The sequence below is a fragment of the Numida meleagris genome, chromosome Z (genome assembly GCF_002078875.1).
Source record: "Numida meleagris isolate 19003 breed g44 Domestic line chromosome Z, NumMel1.0, whole genome shotgun sequence".
Taxonomy (NCBI): Eukaryota; Metazoa; Chordata; class Aves; order Galliformes; family Numididae; genus Numida; species Numida meleagris.
Window position 1 is genome coordinate 40701605 of NC_034438.1, and position 18918 is coordinate 40720522.

At 41.5% G+C, this 18918-nt stretch overlaps 1 protein-coding gene and 1 long non-coding RNA gene across 8 annotated transcripts in view; one reads left to right on the plus strand and one right to left on the minus strand.

Annotated features, from left to right (window-relative positions):
* The window catches only part of LOC110389876, a 39022-nt gene extending 35207 nt beyond the window's left edge, over window positions 1-3815 (plus strand). The window contains exon 3 of the long non-coding RNA XR_002433429.1: window positions 2792-3815. This is a non-coding gene — a long non-coding RNA (uncharacterized LOC110389876). The remainder of the gene's footprint in view (window positions 1-2791) is intronic.
* SLC28A3 (solute carrier family 28 member 3) overlaps window positions 4974-18918 on the minus strand; it is a 44284-nt gene continuing 30339 nt past the window's right edge. For 6 of the 7 annotated variants that reach the window (XM_021380895.1, XM_021380896.1, XM_021380899.1 and 3 more), the window contains exons 9-17: window positions 18802-18882; window positions 17677-17802; window positions 16428-16558; window positions 15423-15591; window positions 13577-13774; window positions 9519-9600; window positions 8465-8563; window positions 6741-6864; window positions 6118-6220 (exon numbers count right to left, since the gene is read on the minus strand). In XM_021380895.1, the coding sequence (XP_021236570.1) occupies window positions 6118-6220; window positions 6741-6864; window positions 8465-8563; window positions 9519-9600; window positions 13577-13774; window positions 15423-15591; window positions 16428-16558; window positions 17677-17802; window positions 18802-18882 (1113 nt within the window). Of the gene's footprint in view, window positions 6221-6740; window positions 6865-8464; window positions 8564-9518; window positions 9601-13576; window positions 13775-15422; window positions 15592-16427; window positions 16559-17676; window positions 17803-18801; window positions 18883-18918 lie in introns of all 7 variants that reach the window. The other variant, XM_021380894.1, reaches the window with a different exon arrangement.

The following is an 18918-nucleotide window of genomic DNA, read 5'->3' on the forward strand; positions in this document are numbered from 1 at the left end:
TTTACGTAGATCTTGTGATTACCATCTAGAGAGAAAGTTGTTCCTACCACACATAAAAAGAAAGCCTGCTTGATAAAGATTATAATTTGAAGACATCCCTCGCCTCGCCTCCCCTCGCCTCCCCTCGCCTCCCCTCCCCTCGCCTCCCCTCCCCTCCCCTCCCCTCGCGCCTCGCCTCGCCTCGCCTCGCCTCCCCTCGCCTCCCCTCGCCTCCCCTCGCATCCCCTCGCATCCCCTCCCTTTCCCTTTTCATAACTCTTCAAATTCCTCATTTACTTTAATCAGAGCTGTTCAGTTTATGAAAGGCATCAGGATAGTGGAGTTGTAGTTGTTTTGAACCGTGTCTAAGATCCTCTGACAGAAAATAGTCAAGTAATGCATAGTTTTCATTACTTCCTAATACAGAATTAGGCTGGAGAGAGATTGTGGGTGTGTAGTCCCACAGCTGCAAAGACCTGGCTCTCCGATTTCTGCTGTCTAACTATTTTTACTGTATTGTGTTTGCTAAGAGCATCCCTAGGCTGCTGCTTCATTTTGTATATCAGGAGCAGAAATATCACAAAGTCACAGAGAAAATTCTACTAGCAGCTGGACACAAATCCACATGTATTCATCTAAGCACAGATCTGCTCTCTCTAGCAGTGGGACTCCAAATATTGTTATGCAATCAGTACTGACTCCAAATGTTGTTATGCAATCAGTTCTCTGGCATGTGGAAAACAAACAACAACACTCAGGTATAGTAATTCTTAAATATAGTTAATCCCAGCAACATGCACAGTTATGAAAGTAAACACAAGATTTTCTCATTTCACCTGACCCAATCTGGAATTGAGCTCCAGTCTACACTTGACACCAGGGCACATGCTCACACCTTTCTGACATTGCTAGCCACCTGATACCAATGGCAGTAATCAATATAAATAAAAGAAAATATACGTTTTCACAACGGCAACCCATCCATTCTGATCAATGCCTTTTGAGTTAACACACTGGTTGCTATAGTGAATCTCTATGCCATAGCAACAAGAAAATGCTTTAATCCATCAAGTAGTATCGAGCTGGTTTTCACCAATATGTTTTCATGAATATTGTCAGGTTTCTGGTTCAGATCTCCACTAGACAAAACAAAACCATGTGTACAGGTCACTATCACAATGTTGTCATAATTAAAATACTTCCATTAGCTTCTGAACTGATATGACTTTAAAACTAGCTCAAAATCAGAATAAAATTCCAGGAAAATAATTCTTGTCTTTGTTATCTTTGTTTAAATGTATAACAATTCAAGTTTCAGTGAAGATCCCCCAAGATTAGACTGATATAAATGAGAGAATATTTTAATACAAAATTTCAAACATGAAAGATTTGTAGCCTCTCCCTTGTTTTCATGTCTCAAATCAGATAACAGTTGAGGATGCTAGCAGCCTTACTTATTCTGTGAGCCTGATTGCAAAGAGAGGACAGTGCCACACGCATGAACACTGCCCTAATCCCTCAGTGAATATGAGGACAAATGCCAGCTGTCTCTGGACACATCTGTCTGTGCTGCTAGCTGACAGGCAGGGCTCTGTGCTCTCTGTGCTAAGCACCCCACCAGGGCAGAGAGCAACCTTTGCTTTGGACACAGGTTTGTCTTCAGCCATTGCTGGTGGGGCTGAGATTCAGAGCCACCCTATTGACTACAGGCCATGCTAAACAGTGCATGTTGCTTAAGAGATTTTGAAGCTGCTTGGGTCAAGGCCAAATACGAAGGTCTTGCATTGATCCAGACTCACATAATGTGGGAATGATTGATTTGTTGCACTGCATTCTGAAAAGCAGTCTAACATAGCAGTCTGCATAGCAGTATCTACTTCAAGGAATGATGAAATTCTGGCCTGAATTGGTAGGGACCTTAAATATCATTTGGTTCCAACTGACCTGTTATGGTCAAGCCACTGGACCAGGCTGCCCAGGGCCCCATCCTGGCCTTGAGCATCTCCAGGGATGGGGCATCCACAGCTTCTCTGGGCAGCTTGTGCCAGTGCATCACGACACTCATGGATTACATCTAATCTAACCCTATCCTCTTCTATATCAAAATTATTACTCCTTGTACTAACAATATACACCCCTGTAAAAAGTACCTCCTCATCATTCCTGCAATCCCCCTTCAAGTACTGGGAGGCTGCTACAAGGTCTTCCCACAGCTCTCTTCTCCAGGCTGAACAAGCCAAACTCTCTCAGACACAAGAGAGTTGCTTCAGCTCTCTGATTATCTTTAAGACCCTCCTCTGGACCTGTTCAACAGCTCTGCATGTTGTGCTGGGGGCTCCAGACTTGGATTCACATTGGGCCTTACAAGGGCTGAGAAGGAGGGTACAAACTTCATCCTGCTGGCCAAACTTCTTTTGATGCAGCTTACTGTTGGCCTTCCAGGCTGCAAGCATGAACTGCTGGCTCATGTCAAGTTTCTCAGCCACTAGTATCCCTAAGTCCTTCTCTGCAGATCTGCTCTCAATTCATCTGTCAGTCAGTCTGCACTGATGTTTACATTTGCCTTGACCCATGCGAAGGTCCTTGCACTTGGCTTTGCTGAACTTCATGAATTTTGCATGGGCCCACCTCCCAAGCCCATCAAGGTCACTCTGCATGGCTTCCCTTCCCAGTAAATTATCAGCTGGAACAGTCACCTTGGTGTTATCCCCAAACATAGTGAGGGTGCCCTCATTCTCCAGAATGAAAGAATTACTATTAATATTCTAACTCTTTAGCAAACTTCCCTCTCTCTGCTTATGTCTTTTCTCAGAAAGAAGTGATAATAATGTTGGACCTCTTTTGGAGAAGACTTGATAGGCTCCATTACTTGCTGCCGTTGCGACTTTGACACAATTATTCATATGATCACAAAGGTACACAAACTTCAAGTGCTGTTTTGAGATGTTAGAAATGTAGAAAACTGTTGTTTCTAAATTTTCTTTTTCCCAACAGTCTTTTGATCAGTTAAAATTGAAATATTCCTGTTCCCTACCATTATTCCTCATTTGCATATTTAAGTGCTTTTCTGGTTGGAGGCCAGAAAAAAGTTGTCTTATATTTAGGATTTGATGGCATATGCTCTAAACATAATTAAGGCTGCATGGTACGTTTCCTAGAATTGTTGTACACCTGAGTAAAACATTTCCTGGAACTGCTACCAGACATTTTTAGTGCCTAGATAGTACCTGGTAAATGCTTCAGTACAGAGCTTCGCAAGGCTTTTGGACAGATAGTGACATCCAGTGGATAGTTTGTGAAGGTGACAGATTGAGCCACCCATGCGTTAGTTCGTCATCTGCCTTGGCTACAATGTAGTGTATGCTGACAGGTCAGTAACCGCAAAACAAGCAAAGCTCTCCCTTTTTTTTGCACGATCTTTGAAACTGTGATATGATTACACAGGCTTTGCCCACTGCTTAACCCTAAAAGTTTGTGAAGTTTGAATCTACACAAGAATGGAGTGCTAGCAAGCATTTGATGAAATAGAATGTCTTTGTAGCTCTGTGTTTCGTGTTCACTGTTACTGGCAATTGTGTTGTTCGAAATGTGTTCCTGAGCACTTATAACCCTGGGCCCAAGCTGCCAGGTTAACTCAAAACATATGAGATGCATGGCACCCTTTTTGTGTTGACAGAGCCTGTATTCCTAACACCACCACAAAGAAGGGGGGAAATACCCACCTGGAAGCATGGTGGTATGCAGCAGTCTGTCCAGTTCTCTCTGCTTCATTTGTTACATTTAGGATGTAATGCACCATCTGCAACACCTTTTTGTCCGAGCCACAGCAAAACCGTTGGACAATCTGTTTGACAGTGTTACTGTTTCTGATTCATTTCTCTTGAAAGTATATAATTCTGTATTTCACATCAGCTAACTCAGAACTTATCTGAAAGCCAAGCTGCGCTATAGCAATAATGGTCACTAAAAACTATGTACCAAACTCACTCAGTTTTAATCTTTAAGACACATTTGAATCAAGCACTGAGCATGATCTGCAATTAACAGGATTAGAAACACACTTTACGAGTACTGAAAACAGACATTGTCATGCAGCTTCCTATCTCGGAGAATGAGGCCAAAGAAAAACACCTAACAACAGCAAACTAGTATTAAAATTCAGAAACAGTAGTAATATTGGCATTTATAATTTTGGAGAATTAAGTCAATTAACTGAATTTTACAGGAAACTATGACCTTTTAGGATAAATCCAAATCAATGCCAACTGAAAACAGCGATATCAGCAGCTAAATCCATTAATCTGGTTTTCCCAGAACAGACTCTGCAATAATCAATGGAATGATGAGAAATTAGATGCATATTGTTTTGTTGGAATAGAGATGTTCATCTTTATCTGTGTGAGCTATGCTCTAGAGGGCGTGTCTAGACTATCTGACATTCCTGTACTTCAGAATTCAGCCTTTTTCTTTTCTTATTTTTTCCCCAAGCCTTTGGCATTACCAGTGTTATGGGATAGGAGTACATACACAAATATTTTGCAAAACAATCTACACAAAGCTTTCCAGTTTTTAAGCCCATTAAAAGAGTAGAGCTTAAAAATGTAACAGACATCCTTTTTACTGGAAATTTTTCACATGTGGCAGATAACTTCTCATCCATCAGACAGATCTCAAAAACATACATAAATTTTGTTATGAAAACTCATAATATATTTGTTTACCTAAACATAGGTAATCTTTTTTTTTATTATATTTACATACATAAACACAGTGTTCTGCATGGGGAGAGGTAACAAAGGTAGTACAGCTGTTTGAAGACAATAATAAAGGAACACAACAAGTAGATCGTACATCCTAGCATACAAAAAGGATTATAACAAATAAATCTTATGTTCCTTTACGTGCTGGGAACTTTGCTTTTAGGCAGCATCAGATAGACCCCTGAAGGACCTCCCTGTGGTTGAGAATTGCAGAGATCACTGTGGGAAAACTCAGTCTAGCATGAAACCAGGATTCCTGGCATCTGAAGGGATGTCAGATTCACTTATTATCAACATTACTGTTTTTTTTTTTTCTTTTTTCCCCTATCTTATTAAAACATCTGTTCTATTAGCAGCTTATTACAGGGCTTGTCTCACTGAAATTTGGAAATAATCCTGCACCCTCTACCCTGGTGTAGAAAATATAACCAGAGGAAATAAAATAACGTGATACCCCACAGATGTATTTTGTTTGATAGCACATCCTTCTATTCAGTGCCTGGTATTTGAGATCCACCAATGCTGCTTTCATAGAGAGTTGGATTTTGACTTGATCTTTTTGCTGATTTGTTGATTCAACATTTTGTTGATTCTGTGTTGACTCTGGTGGGAATACAACAGTGAGTATCCAACTGGTGACTACGGGATCAACCTTTGGCAACAAAGATTGAGATGAATTGATGTGGGAAACTTCCTTTGGGATTTGGACCTCCTCAAGTCAAGTGAGTTACCTCTAAGCAGGAATCAGCCTCCTGAATCCAGATATGGACTGGATGCCTCCTAACTTCTGCTGAGGGCAGACAGAGGGGGACTGGGACACACAGTGGTTACTCCTTGCTTTGTGTACTTTGGTGACCAAGGCAATGAGGTGCACCCATGCTAGCAGCTCAGATCACAAGCAGCCATAGCTACCAGAAGAAATGCGCAGAGATTTCTGAGAACAGAGACATTTATCTTGGTGCAGTGAAACCACTTCTAAAGCATCAAAAACGAGCAGAAAGGATGGTAATTCTAAAAATATTATTTGGAATTCACAGCTTTCTGTAATTGCAAGTCAGATCCTTTGAGTATGATTTTCTTCTTGCCTAGAGCAGTTTTATACTACAGATTCACCAGTTTCAGGGTAGAAATGAAATCAGAGGCGTTCTCCTTTTCTGATGTGTAACAGGAGAACAAAGCTGCAGCAGGAGTTCTTTTGCTTTCATTCCAGCTTAATTTTGGAAATAATTCTATGCATATCATAAGAAGTAGGCTTGCAGGAGATAGGAAATAAAGGTCCCTGTTATTTACAGTTGTGGAAAAGGAAGCTTTTTACTGCCTTTCTGCCAAGAAACACAGCTCTTTGATATGAAAATCCCACTCCAGATTAAAGCTTAATTCAAGTGCAATTAAAAGTTGTTTGATTCAGTATTTGGCAACACTTTTTCCAGAAACTCAGTGTGTAGTTTCCTCCAGGGAAGCTCTCCTGAGAACTGTTTGAACTGGGGAAGAAGGGAAAAACAAAAATCAGATTTACTCCTCTTTTGTATGTGTATACACACACACACATACACATGGACTCATGATTTTTAAAAAGTGACTGTAAATGTGTTAAAATTATCATAAGACTCAAAACTTTAAAAAGTGCAAGTTCACAAAAAGCAGGTGAAAAAGAAAACTGAATTTAAAAAATTTAGATAAGCTGCTAAAAAGATAAATTGCTCCTCATTGCTAGGTGCAGAGCTGCTGAATGAGACCCTTGCCCACCTGGGCCTTGGCAGTGGGACAGAGGGTCTCAGCACCACCCACCCCCTCTGTCTGCAGCACTCTCCCAAACTCAACTCCACCAGGCTCCTGGGTGGGAGACAGGAATGGCCTGAGGAAGGGGCCAGGGGGTGCTGGCAGGAGGGACTGGTCCAGCCCTCTACACATGTGCTCCCTCCAGCTGGTGTGCGACTGAAATAGGGTGAGGAACATCTGCAGCAGAGCCCTACCTGTGGAGGACACTTAGGCCCTCATTACCTGGTGAAGGTCTGCTGGCAGCATTCGACCAGCCCCGTGCTGTTGGCAGGGGAACTTGTGGAGTTGAAGGCATTTTGTAATAACATGTGGCAGGGAACTTCCACGTCGGGGACAGCCAGCATTCCTGTTATGTAAGGAACAATTTTGATAATGATTAGATTAGGGAGTGTCAGTAGCTGGAGCAAAGTTGGATAAAATGTCCTGGCTGATTTGAAATCATCCCATGAGACAGTTCTATAAAATGATGCAAGTTTAAAATCCTCAAAAATCTTAGAATTTTTCAAAAATTTAACAGAAATTAAACTGTGGTGACCCATTGCACACAGAACATTTGGGCTTTTCACGTCTTTTCATGCTTCTAAAAATGTATGCTAGTGCTGGGCCAGCATGCTTTCAATACGTAAAATGGAGCTATGCTATACTTATAGCAGTGTAAGTATACACGCAAGCTCTTCTTTTGTTTTAAAAGAATGCATATGGTTTAACTATCTGCTCTGCTAGACGTTCTCCAAACGTACAAATAGTAACATCCATTGTAGGGATGCAGACAAAAAAAATACGAAAATAACAGCTCTTCCTTCTACTTAGCGCTGTGAAACTTGGCCACATTTTTAATATGTTATCTTAAATGGGATAGTAGAAATTTTTTTACTCTTTCGCCTTCTTCTGGATATAACAAAATCATCTGCCACACCAGAAGTTGGCAGAATGTAATTTTCTTTCCATGGCAGATTTCGTTGTTTTGGAAAGGTTTTCCAGCAGCTGTTCACAACTTTATTCTTAAGGCCAAGTTTGTGAAACAACAACTTTTAGCAAGACTTCCTGATTCCTCAGTTATACACACTAGTGTTGTGTATTAAAACATGATGCGGGCAGTGTGCCTAATGAAATTTCAGGTACTTTAGTTCTATCTTTCAGAAAATGGAGCAGAATTATCCTTACAACATGTATGTTTTTGCTGCTGCTCTGATCATAAAGGGATAAGAAAGCTGTGCTTCCTATAGACAGATATTTTTTTCCAGCTAAATAAAAAACAATTTTATTCTTCATTGGATAAATGTCATTGCTTGTCACGTGCCCAAAAAAGAAAGCTGTGAAATGCATCAGTAAATACTAGGGATAAATTTTGACTGATGAATCATACTTGGCCATATCTCCTGAGAGACTAACATGTTCTTTTTCACTTCCCCCCTAAAGTGACTGTTTCCTTGTGATTCTTCACTCAGCATGAATGTGAGAATTTGAAAACAAGGACCTCCTGTTGAGTCCCACCCTTAAGACAATTTTGTTAGCTTAAAAGCACAATGGGAATACTATTATCCTCAAGCATCCTTTTAGCATTAAGACAAAAATTTTGCACCTTCCCCCTCACTCCTCTCTTGCATTCTATTTTCCATCTAATTCTCTGCTTCTGTTCTGTAATTATTTCTTTATTTCTGTAGACAGCAGTGTAAAGAAGAGAATTTATCTCACCTATGACTGGCCAACATCTTTTTTTCTTTTCAGATATTATACAAAGACTAACAAAAAAAATTAAAACCGAAGAAATCAATACTTCATATATTCCACTTTTCAGCAGCTTTTAATTCAACTTTGACTTTTAATCTTGTGAAACTAAAAATACTAGTTTTAAGCAACAGGAGCGTCCCCTCTACATTTATCATACTGATGCACTGCCACCCTGTGGTCACTCTCACCAAGAGCACCAAGCTCGTGTACAGTACCTGCAATGCAGGCTGTCATGAAGCAGGCGACAGTTCCAGCAATCATTGCTCTGAAAGCACCGCTAGCGATTTCCTTCTTTTTGGAGGGAGCCATGCTTGCTAGGAAGAAAAGTAAAGTGTGTACAAAATAGAAGGTTTGATATCAGGAAAAAGCTCTTCACTGAGAGAGCAATCAAGCACTGGAACACTTGGATTAGGTAGTCTCTGGAGGTCCCGTCCAACCCCTACAGTTCTGTGATTCTGTGACAAGTTCATGTAGATACAAAGAAAACTAACGTGCTGGTTCTCACTTCATGTGAGGAAAGTCGCACCCTGTGGCTCTAACCAGAAGAAATAAGAAAGGAAAATAATATATGTTTAGTGGGACATTTAAAAGCCTTGCAGTAAGGTTTGCTTACTCTGTTAAGAAGCTGGATTGTGCATAAAAAGGCAATTTATGTTTGCTTTGGCAATTTGCACATCTCTGCAAGACAATAGCTGCTTTCAGAAGTGAACCCCAGGCATTGCACTGGGGTCTGGCCCCACAGCTGGATCCTGCTCTTAGACACCGCCCTGATGCTGCCACTGCAGAGCCCACCTGTGCTCCATGAAAAAGGAATCTAACAGCAATTCTGGTTCTCAGTGAGAAAGCTAGATGAATTTTCATTTCTTTTTATTTTCCTAGAGTTCTGAAAAGTCTGTGTTTTTCTTTCTGTTTAAGACTGTTGCATATATGTAACATTTTTAAAGAAAATCACTAATTATGTCTTTCAAAAAGGTAGACTACAGACATGGTTTGCTTACCCCAGTGCCTAAGATCTCCAGTGGTTGGCATCATGAGTTCCTGATAGGAAGTCCTGTGGTCAGGGCTTGATCCCTTCCCCTAGTTCTCAGCTCATTTCCCGCACCTCAACATGTACATCCCTTCAGGAGCCCTCCCATCCCCAGCTGGGTACTCATTTTTGGGAGAGATGCTCAGCCCCTAAAGCTGCCAAGCTTCACCCGCAGCCCATCCACCTGCGTGTTTCCTTGGTATTTGCTTGCTAAATAAATAAGTCATGAATGGCGTTCTTACTTAGGCTTCCTATTACCATTCCCAGAGAGCCAAAGTTGGCAAATCCACACAGAGCATAGGTGGCAATGGTTTCAGAACGGACCTGGAAAACAAACAAATACTCAGTTGAACAAATTGAGACAGCTCATGCTGATTTAGTGGTCTGAAAGTATGGCACTGTGGCCCAGGGGTCTGAGTACTGAAATCACATTATTAAATGTCATGTCGTTGCTATCCCAGTGTGTGACTTTCAACAAGGTTAGCTCATTCTTTTCCTGCAGGTGTGTAGGCTTTCATATCTGAGGACTCATCATAGACCTTGTGGTGGATTTATTTTTCATGTATATTGATGACTACAAGTAATTAAAGACAAAAATTATTCTTAACTCATAGTGACAGTTTAGATATTTTTTCAGAGCGTGAGTCACAGACTCACTGACTCATAGAATGGCTGGGGCTGAAAGGGACCTCAAAGCCCAGCCAGTTCCAACCCCTCCCCTCTGCCACGGGCAGGGTTGCCACCATTCAACCTGGCCTTGAACACCTCCAAGGACCACAGGTTCTCTGAGTAGCCTGTTCCCATTCCACACCACGCTCTGAATAAAGAATTTCCTCCTGACATCTAACTTAAATCTCCCCTCTTTTAGTTCACAGCTATTCCCTCTTGTCCTATCACTATCAGACCATAAAGTAAAAAGTCAGTCTCCATCTTTGTTATAAGCCCTGTTTATTTACTGGAGGGCTGCAACGAGGTCTCCTTGAGGCCTTTTCTAAGCCAAAAAAAGTCCAGCTCCCTCTGTCTGAATTTAGAGAGGTGCTCCAGCCCTCTGATCATCTTTGTGGCCTGCCTCTGGACCCGCTCCAACAGTTCCACATCTTCCTTGTGCTGGGGGCCCCAGGCTTGGGTGTAGTGTTCCAGATGCAGCCTCACAAGGGCAGAATAGAGGGGGACAATCCCCTCCCTCTCTCTGCTGGCCACCCTTCTCTTGCTGAAGCCCAGGAGACAGTTAGCCTTCCAGGTTGCAAGTGCACACTGCTGGCTCATGTCCAGGTTTTTGTCCACCAGAACTCTCAAGTCTTTCCCTGCAGGGCTCCTCACTGAGGTGAATTCCTCTCCCAGTATGTTTGGGATTGCCCTGACCCAAGTACACCACCTTTCACTTGGCCTTGTTGAACCTCATATCATGAGTCAGAGAGCTCTAATTCATCTTGCTGTTCATAGCTGTCCTGCCTTTGTAAAACTCTGCTGAAATCTCAAGTTTTGTTATGTTGTCCCTAACAAGCAGAGAGCTCCATGTGCCGGGCTGCTCTGTGTATGCTCCACCCTGTGCATGGAAGAAGAAAAGGGAAATGTGTTTCCTTCAGAGTGGGTGCTTTGATCTGATAACAGGCAGAAGAATGTTATGATTTATGAATCCCTATTAGTAATTTATTTGCTTCCTGACTTTAGTGATTTTCCTTCCCTTGGGCAGCACACAAGTATAGGTTGCCCTTTGCCCACATAGAATCATAGAATCATAGAATGGCTTGGGTTGAAAAGGACCTCAAAGATCATCAAGTCTCAACCCCCCTGCCAAGTGCAGGGTCGCCAACCACTAGACCAGGCTGCCCAGAGCCACGTCCAGTCTGGCCTTGAATGCCTCCAGGGACGGGGCATCCACAACCTCCCTGGGCAACCTGTTCCAGTGCGTCACCATCCTCTGTGTGAAAAACTTCCTCCTAATATCTAACCTAAATCTCCCCTGTCTCAGCTTAAAACTATTCCCCCTTGTCCTATCGCTATCCACCCTCACAAACAATCGATCCCCCTCCTGTTTATACGCTCCCTCCAAGTATTGGAAGGCCACAATGAGGTCTCCCCGAAGCCTTCTCTTCTCCAAACTGAACAAGCCCAGTTCCCTCAACCTTTCCTCATAGGAGAGGTGCTCCAGCCCTCTGATGATCTTGGTCGCCCTCCTCTGCACTCGTTCCAACAGCTCCACGTCCTTCTTGTGCTGGGGGCCCCAGGCCTGGACACAGTACTCCAGATGGGGCCTCACAAGAGCCGAGTAGAGGGGGACCACCACCTCCCTCTCCCTGCTGACCACTCCTCTTTTAATGCAGCCCAGAACATAGTTGGCCCTCCGGGCTGCCAGCGCACACTGCTGGCTCATGTCCAGCTTCTCGTCCACCAGGACCCCCAAGTCCCTCTCCACAGGGCTGCTTTCAAGTACTTCTTCCCCCAGTTTGTATAAATACCTGGGATTGCCCTGGCCCAAGTGCAGCACCCTTCACTTGGCCTTGTTGAACCTCATTAGGTTCTCGTGGGCCCATTGGAGGGACCCCTCACAGGACACAGAATGACTTTGGGTGGAATCAAGCTAGAAACCTAGAGACAAATGCAGTTCCAACACTTTGGGAAAAAATGCAGCATCTCTCAGCAAATAGACTTTTGCCCCCAGGCAGCTCTGAACTTCTATTTACTGTATTTTATGTGCAAGGCAGCTGAATGAGTGTTCTAGTAGGTTTCCTACTTATTAGAAGGTTTCTCTGTTTCCCTTCCTGTTTTATGAAAACCAATTCGTAGACATTTTCAATCAGTCTGCACATATGCAAGGAAATGTTTTTAAAGTGCACATTCTACCTGCTTTTCGGAGAAAAGGCTTTATGTACTGTGATTTCCCTGCTTTCACTTTCATTCTCCCAGCTTAGAAAATTGGAAGCTTTGTTATTACTTACTCAGATAAGGCAGTAGAAAAGACCACTTCTTTGCTTTCTCTATCTGAATATCTGTGACTGGATATACTAGAGAGTATTTACGCTGAACAGAAATTAGAACTGGAAGCCACACTCTTCTCAGATGAATGGTTGTGCCAATTAAAAAGATTGCTTGGCCATTTTTACAAGTGTTATGTATTAAAATTACTTTTGCATCTCAGAGATTTTTATTGTGAAAGCTAATGCAGCTCTTTGGAGGTACTAAACATGAACAAAGAAGACTTACACTGCATTTTACTGAATAAAAAGGAAAAAAAAAGAAAAGAAAGTAAAATAGAAGTGATGGGATCTAAATCTGACTAAATCTAAGCATTCATTGAATTCACAGCCTTATTTCCCTTGTAGAACATAACAGGACTATAGCAAGGCTGATCAAAGGTCCACCTAGCTCAGAGATCTTTCTCCAGGATCACTGGTAATAGAAACATGGGCAAGAGTGGGAGAATTTGATCAGACTAACTGGCTTTATACCTCAATTTTTGAAATATGTTCCAGGGATGAGGAATGCAAGTGGTCAGGAACAAGATTTTGGTTTTGTATCAAGGCAGGTTATCCACAGTATCATACTAAAGAAAATGAAAATTAAAGCCTGTACTTAAGGAATTTTCTTAATTAAAGGTCCTCTACACTGACAGCTTATCTGGATTGGAATAGCAAGGACCAGCGGAGGTGGCAAAGCTCGCCAAGTGGGGATGCAAGAGTCACAGCTGCAAAAATCGGTCTTGATCACTGTGTTCTTTGCCCCTGTGCAAATAAGTGCAAATTATATGGCAGAAAAATACATGATGCATGCCATATAATATACCTTGTACTACTGCCTTCTGCATGGGGACAGTAACCTCCAGCAGAGTTGTGGCATGGACAACAGGATGATATCTTAAATTCTATGAGCTAGAGCTCTCTGGATTCCTCTCCTGAAGCATAAGGCTTGGGTAAACCTCTATGGACAGGAATATCATCCAGTTCTTGCCCAGGATTTTCCTAGGAGAGTATCTCATAGGCAAGTGCTACCTAAGAATGAAGTAATAAAAAAGTCACTTTGAAGACAGCCTTGGTCTTTAGTAAAGTGTTCTGTAGGACACGGCATATTCCTCAAAATTCCTCTTCCCCTTTCTTTACAATGCTTGTTTGAGATATGGTGTGATAACAGTCATGGCAGACTCACAAGACAATGCTGCATTTTAATAATTAAGATCTGTTGCTGAAAGACACAGTTTACATCAATATGCTACCATTGTCCCTCTGAGCCCATACCAAAAGATAAGTTGAGTTGCAGCAGAAAAGAATTAAATCAAATATCTATAAAAGAAAATATTACTTACAGTCATATACTGCTTCACATCATTTACGTACATGCTCCCACCCTTTTCTCGATTGTGAATGAGTTTTGAGAGACGCTCATAAGCCACAAATTCATTGAAGAAAGTTTTGTAGCCTAGGAGTCCACCAACAATAAAGCTGTCTTCCCAGTCTACTCCCATCATAAAGGAGAATGGCATAAAGACATATGCACAAATGTTCTGCAAAATATGTAAGACAAAGCTGGTCAAAAGTGGTAACTGGTCAAAGAACAATGACATCTGCTAAGTTCTGGAAGTTAAAGTGGGTTCATTTCAGCATAGAAACATTGGTTTTGAATTCTTACTGCCAGTATATTTGAGAGACTGGAAATTACTGAATAATTTTTAAAAGACCAATCCAAAATTTAGATCTAACAAAGTAATTAGATATATCCTTAATTTTACACTTAAAATAAAAGTCTCTGTGCCTTTTTTCCCCAATGACGACTTCAGAATGGACAGAGTATATGAAGAAAATAAAGAGTTATAAGTTTTGACAGAAGAATAGAGGTTCATAGGCTGCTTCATATGCTGATTAAATCAAGTGTTTTAATGAACAGGCTTTACTAATCAGGTTACTGGACTCCAACTAGTATACACAAAGGGTTATTTCTGCATAAACGCTGTACTCAGCTTTTACAAATCTCATATTCCAGAACACCTTATTTTTGTAAGTGAAAGGAAAGAGGTCCAGCAGTGAAAGTGGTTGATCAGATTGTCTTTTGTGAACCTGAGATGTTTAAGCAGCTACTGTTCTCGCACATCTCTCTGCCCCTCAAAAAATATATCCTCACACCAACATCTTCCCTTTCCATTCAACACTGAAATGCAGAGCAAGTCCATACGTCCACAGCACAGTCCCACTAGGCTTACAGTCCTAACTGGACCTCCTCCAAGAGTGGAACAGAACACAACAGAAGCTAGTGACTCTCAAAAAGAGTGGCTGAATGAAAACAGGTTTTTGTGTTGCATCTCCTTATAAGTCATCCATTCATCCAAATCCTGCTCCATTAGTAGTTACCACCCTTGCAATGAATATGGCTGAGGTATGCATACACATGCCTTTCCTCTGCTGTGGTTGTCTGTGTAGTGGGATAATCTGTGGAAATTCTGTAGGGTAGCATCTTAATATTGCTAAAGCCATGCCTGCTGTGAGTGTCTATCCACTTCTTCAGCACCTTTACCACAGAGCTATATCCATGTTTCACATTGCTATTTTATCAGGAGTTGGAAAACAGAAAGACCAAATCCACTGAATGGTTGTTCTATTGGGTCAAAAATAATGCACCATCCAAAGCTAAAAAAAATCCTCAAAAATTAAGTCCTATTTAAAGTCGTCTGTTTTCTCAGCTGATTGATTTGGGTGCAGTTTTACAATTGTGCTGGTAACAAGTCCAGCCTTGCACCACTGTCCTTACTAGGTGAAGCTTATTTAGGTGAGCATTAAGGACTTGCTGTGGCTATCTAAAGCAAAAGGCACATCAATGTTTATCTGAAGGAGATGTTAATATCTTGGCAAGTACACAGCCAAGTCAGAGGAGGCAGGTATTAGCACACAATGCTCAATAAAGTGCACTGCTGCTTATCAAAAACACTCAAGAGGAAAACTCTACATGGACTACTGAATGCAGAAATATTTACATGGCAACAATTTCCCTTTGGTTGTAAAGACATTTTTAAAGAACGTGCACACAAAAATATAAATTTTAGATCATATTAAAAAAAAACACAACAGAACAAATGACAACAACAAACCACACAGACACATAATTTAAGAAAGGCAAATTATGTACACACATAAGCTGTATTAAGGACTTGAAAACCATACCTCAAAATTCAGCTGTGGATAGTTAAACAGACTGCCCACCCAAGAGAGGGCTGAGTCGACAAAAGCCAGCAGGGCAAGGAAGGAGATGAGATTCACAGTGATGTTTGCCACCAACGGAATAGAGCTGGATGCACCCTGACTGGCTGCCTCCTGCAGGTTATTTGATTCACTTTATCAGTTAAAAAAAAAATCAGAGTGTGAGCATTTTGTAACTCAAGAACAAATCAGAAATCTAAAAGTTGCATGAATGTGATTGGGAATCAACTAGAGCTGCCTGTGCAGTCATAGGGAAAATAATGATCACCTGAAGTAGGTTTATGCCTTGGATCCTCTTGGAAGCTACTGGGAGGGTGTTTCTTTGGTACCCTGAGGACAAATTCTGGCATGGTTGGGAGTAGGAGTCTGTTGGAAGTAGAGTTTAGGCAAGCTCTGTATCAGATCGCAGTACTGTGACTGCTTGAGACACTGCTGGGATGAGGGAGTGGGCACTGATCTTTTTGCAGGTTGCCCTTGCAGAGATGCTTGCTCTGCTCAGGAGCAGCTCCTACCAAGACCTTCTGCTTTGTCTGTCATTTCTGAGGCAAGTAAGTCTCTCTGCAGATGGGCAATAAGTTTTCTGCTGCTGTCATCACTGAAATGGTTGCTCTACCTTTGTTTTCGTTTGCTTGCATTTATAGATTTGTTGCAAAGAAAAGAGCAAATGGGAAAATCTTTTGGTGATTCACATTGGACAGGCATTTCAATCTCTTGGAGAGCTGGCAAGCCCAGGTCCATAGCAGCTCTGTACCTGTCCTGGTGAGTGGTGGTACCTCCAAACAGTTATAGCTGTGCATGCTGCACTTGAATTCAGAAACTTAGCTTGGCATATAGCGACATGTACTTGATTTACTGCCTGCCCACCCACCATGTGCTGCCCTTAAATCTTATGTGTAAGGAGTTAATTACTTCTCTGAATCGTGTCTTCACAAGATTCTTACTATTAATCTAGAACTTAGATCAGCTTACCCTTTTGCCATTTTTAGGCCACTCTTCAAAGTTACTTCAGACTTTTCAGTTTCAGGCCAGAACAGTTTGGAGGTGGCTAATGACGCTGGTGCAGACATGACAGAAGCAGTCAGTAGGTGGGAGGCAGAAACCTAGAATTTTGGGTGACAGAAAATATGCTGCGAAAACTGCACCATGAACATCACAAACAAATACGTACAAAGCAATTCAAATCATTAGATGACTGATTAACTTTTCTACTGGGAGTCATTAAAAAGATCACAGTACTCACAGGGAAGGAAAGAAAACTGGAGAAAGCTAATTGGAGACAGGAGAAGCCTAAGAAATAGAAAGTACAAAGTGACCTTTCCACAAGGAGAGCTGCTTCTCCCCTATATATTGGCAAATCAAAAATTGAAAGAAAGAAAGAAAGAAAGAAGCCAGGTGCATTGTAGACCAAAAGCAAATCCAGGCTCCAGATGTAGCAATAGTAGAGCAGAGGAATGAGAGCTAGCTTCTGTAACACTGCATGTATGCCCCTCGATAGCCAAACATTGTTTTTGTCCCCTGAAAGTGCATTTAAAAAACATTACATGGCTTAACATCGATTTCATCGTTATCTTTTCACCCATCTTTTTACAAATTTCTACACAAAAAACTTCATCTTCACTAGCTTTTGTGGTATTTCTAGCTCTTCCTTTCTTTGCTTCTTGTTTTTTTCAGTCAGTCCTCCCTTCCTGCTTCTCCATTGTATTTTTTTCAGATACAGAACCTACTTATCATCCATCCCCTGATGACTCTGATAGTAAATCACATCTTCAACCTTGCTTTTCTGTCTAACCTTGTGCTGCTAGCCTCATGGCAGACAAGGCATTAACTATCTGTGTTTGTATAGCACTCCTAAAACCTCAGTCACAAATGGACTCTTTAGGATCGTACGGCTAGCAGCCACTCCTGAAGAACTTCGTCTGTGTCACTGCAGCAGGCATTGACCAGCTAGCATATTCATGTTAGTTCATCTGAACTGCAGAAATGTATAGAAATCAGTAATTTCCTTGCAGCTATTGCAGGAAGACTCTCTGTACACCTAAGGTAGAATTTTGCTCTACTTAAGATCGGACCTTGTTATCTTTTTCTACCATCAGGAGACGAGGAATTTTTTGTGATTAACTCTATCAGGAAGCAAAAAAAGGGGAGGTGGTAGCTGGGCTTCTATACTTAAATGGGTTAAGCTAAACTATGCATTTTTAGTTATCCCTTCCTCCCTTACCCCAAAAGAAATATATGCTCCTAAGACACTTCCAGCAATAGTTGAGAATCCTGCTGTCATGACTGCATGGAGTTCAGATTTGGTGATGTATGGTAGATATGGCCGTACCAAGAGAGGAGACTCTGTCTGGAATTGAAAAACAAACAACAAATTAAGAACTTCCAAATAAATCCTCAGAGACTTCTCTTACTAAATGGGCAGAAAAATCACTGGCTGCATTGCACTTTCCTATGTGTTTTTCACTAGTTAATCTTTGTGCTAATGAGCGCTCTGAATAAGTTGGTTTCTTTTTCTTCAGGAAGGAAAATTTTGCCAGTATGCCTCTTGCTGATTTGAACTCTCCTCCAAAGGCCAAGTGAAATTGCCAAGAAATCCAAATCCAGTTCAAAGTGAGCTAGAAACAGACATGAATCTGAGCTGCAGGCAGGGTTGTACATCATGTGACACATGCATACCAGCCAGTATTTATGGGCAGGTGCTCTCAGTCCTTCTGGCATGAGTGTGAACATATTCTGGGAGTAGCATTAAACGGACATACTAGAAGTACAAAAGAGTGAGGCACCGCTGCATGTGATAGTGTTTTTCTGGGCTTGGACATTACTCAGTGACCTTTTCACTCTTCTTTGAAGACTTGGAAAGACACTGCTGTGGTGCTGTTTCACCGGATTTCTCATTAAGTGGACTATTTGCTATGTCTTCTTGGCTAAGGCCTTGTGCAGACTAGCCAGGAACCCATTCTCTCTGTCACTGTCTGCCTCATGTGCCCATTTTTCATCCCATTTTTCTTTTCTTCCTTAGTTTAAGAAAAAAAAAAAGGTTTTATTTATTTATTTTTTTCATAGCTTTGGAGTAGTCTCATAAGGAAGACCTATCACCTACATTTATATCTGAATTTCTTTTGGGAACAGATGTGTTTCCCAAAGTGTGTCCTGTTGTGTATCACAGCCAACATACAAACTTAGCAGAATTCTGTCTTCCTGGAAATCAACCACCAGTCCTTCTGTACTATAGTCCTTATTTCGTATGAATTCAGGGTTATTTTTATATACAGATACTTGCTGAGTAGTCATATTTCACAATATTCAGCAATCTCACGTTAACATGTTTTCCCATGTTTTAACTCACCTGTCCCACAAATATGTTACCAGCAGCTACAAGAGACTCAACAGGAGTTGTCCCCATAAAAATTTGCATTATCCAACCAACCTAAAGTGATTAAAAAAGAGAAAAGAAAAAAAAACA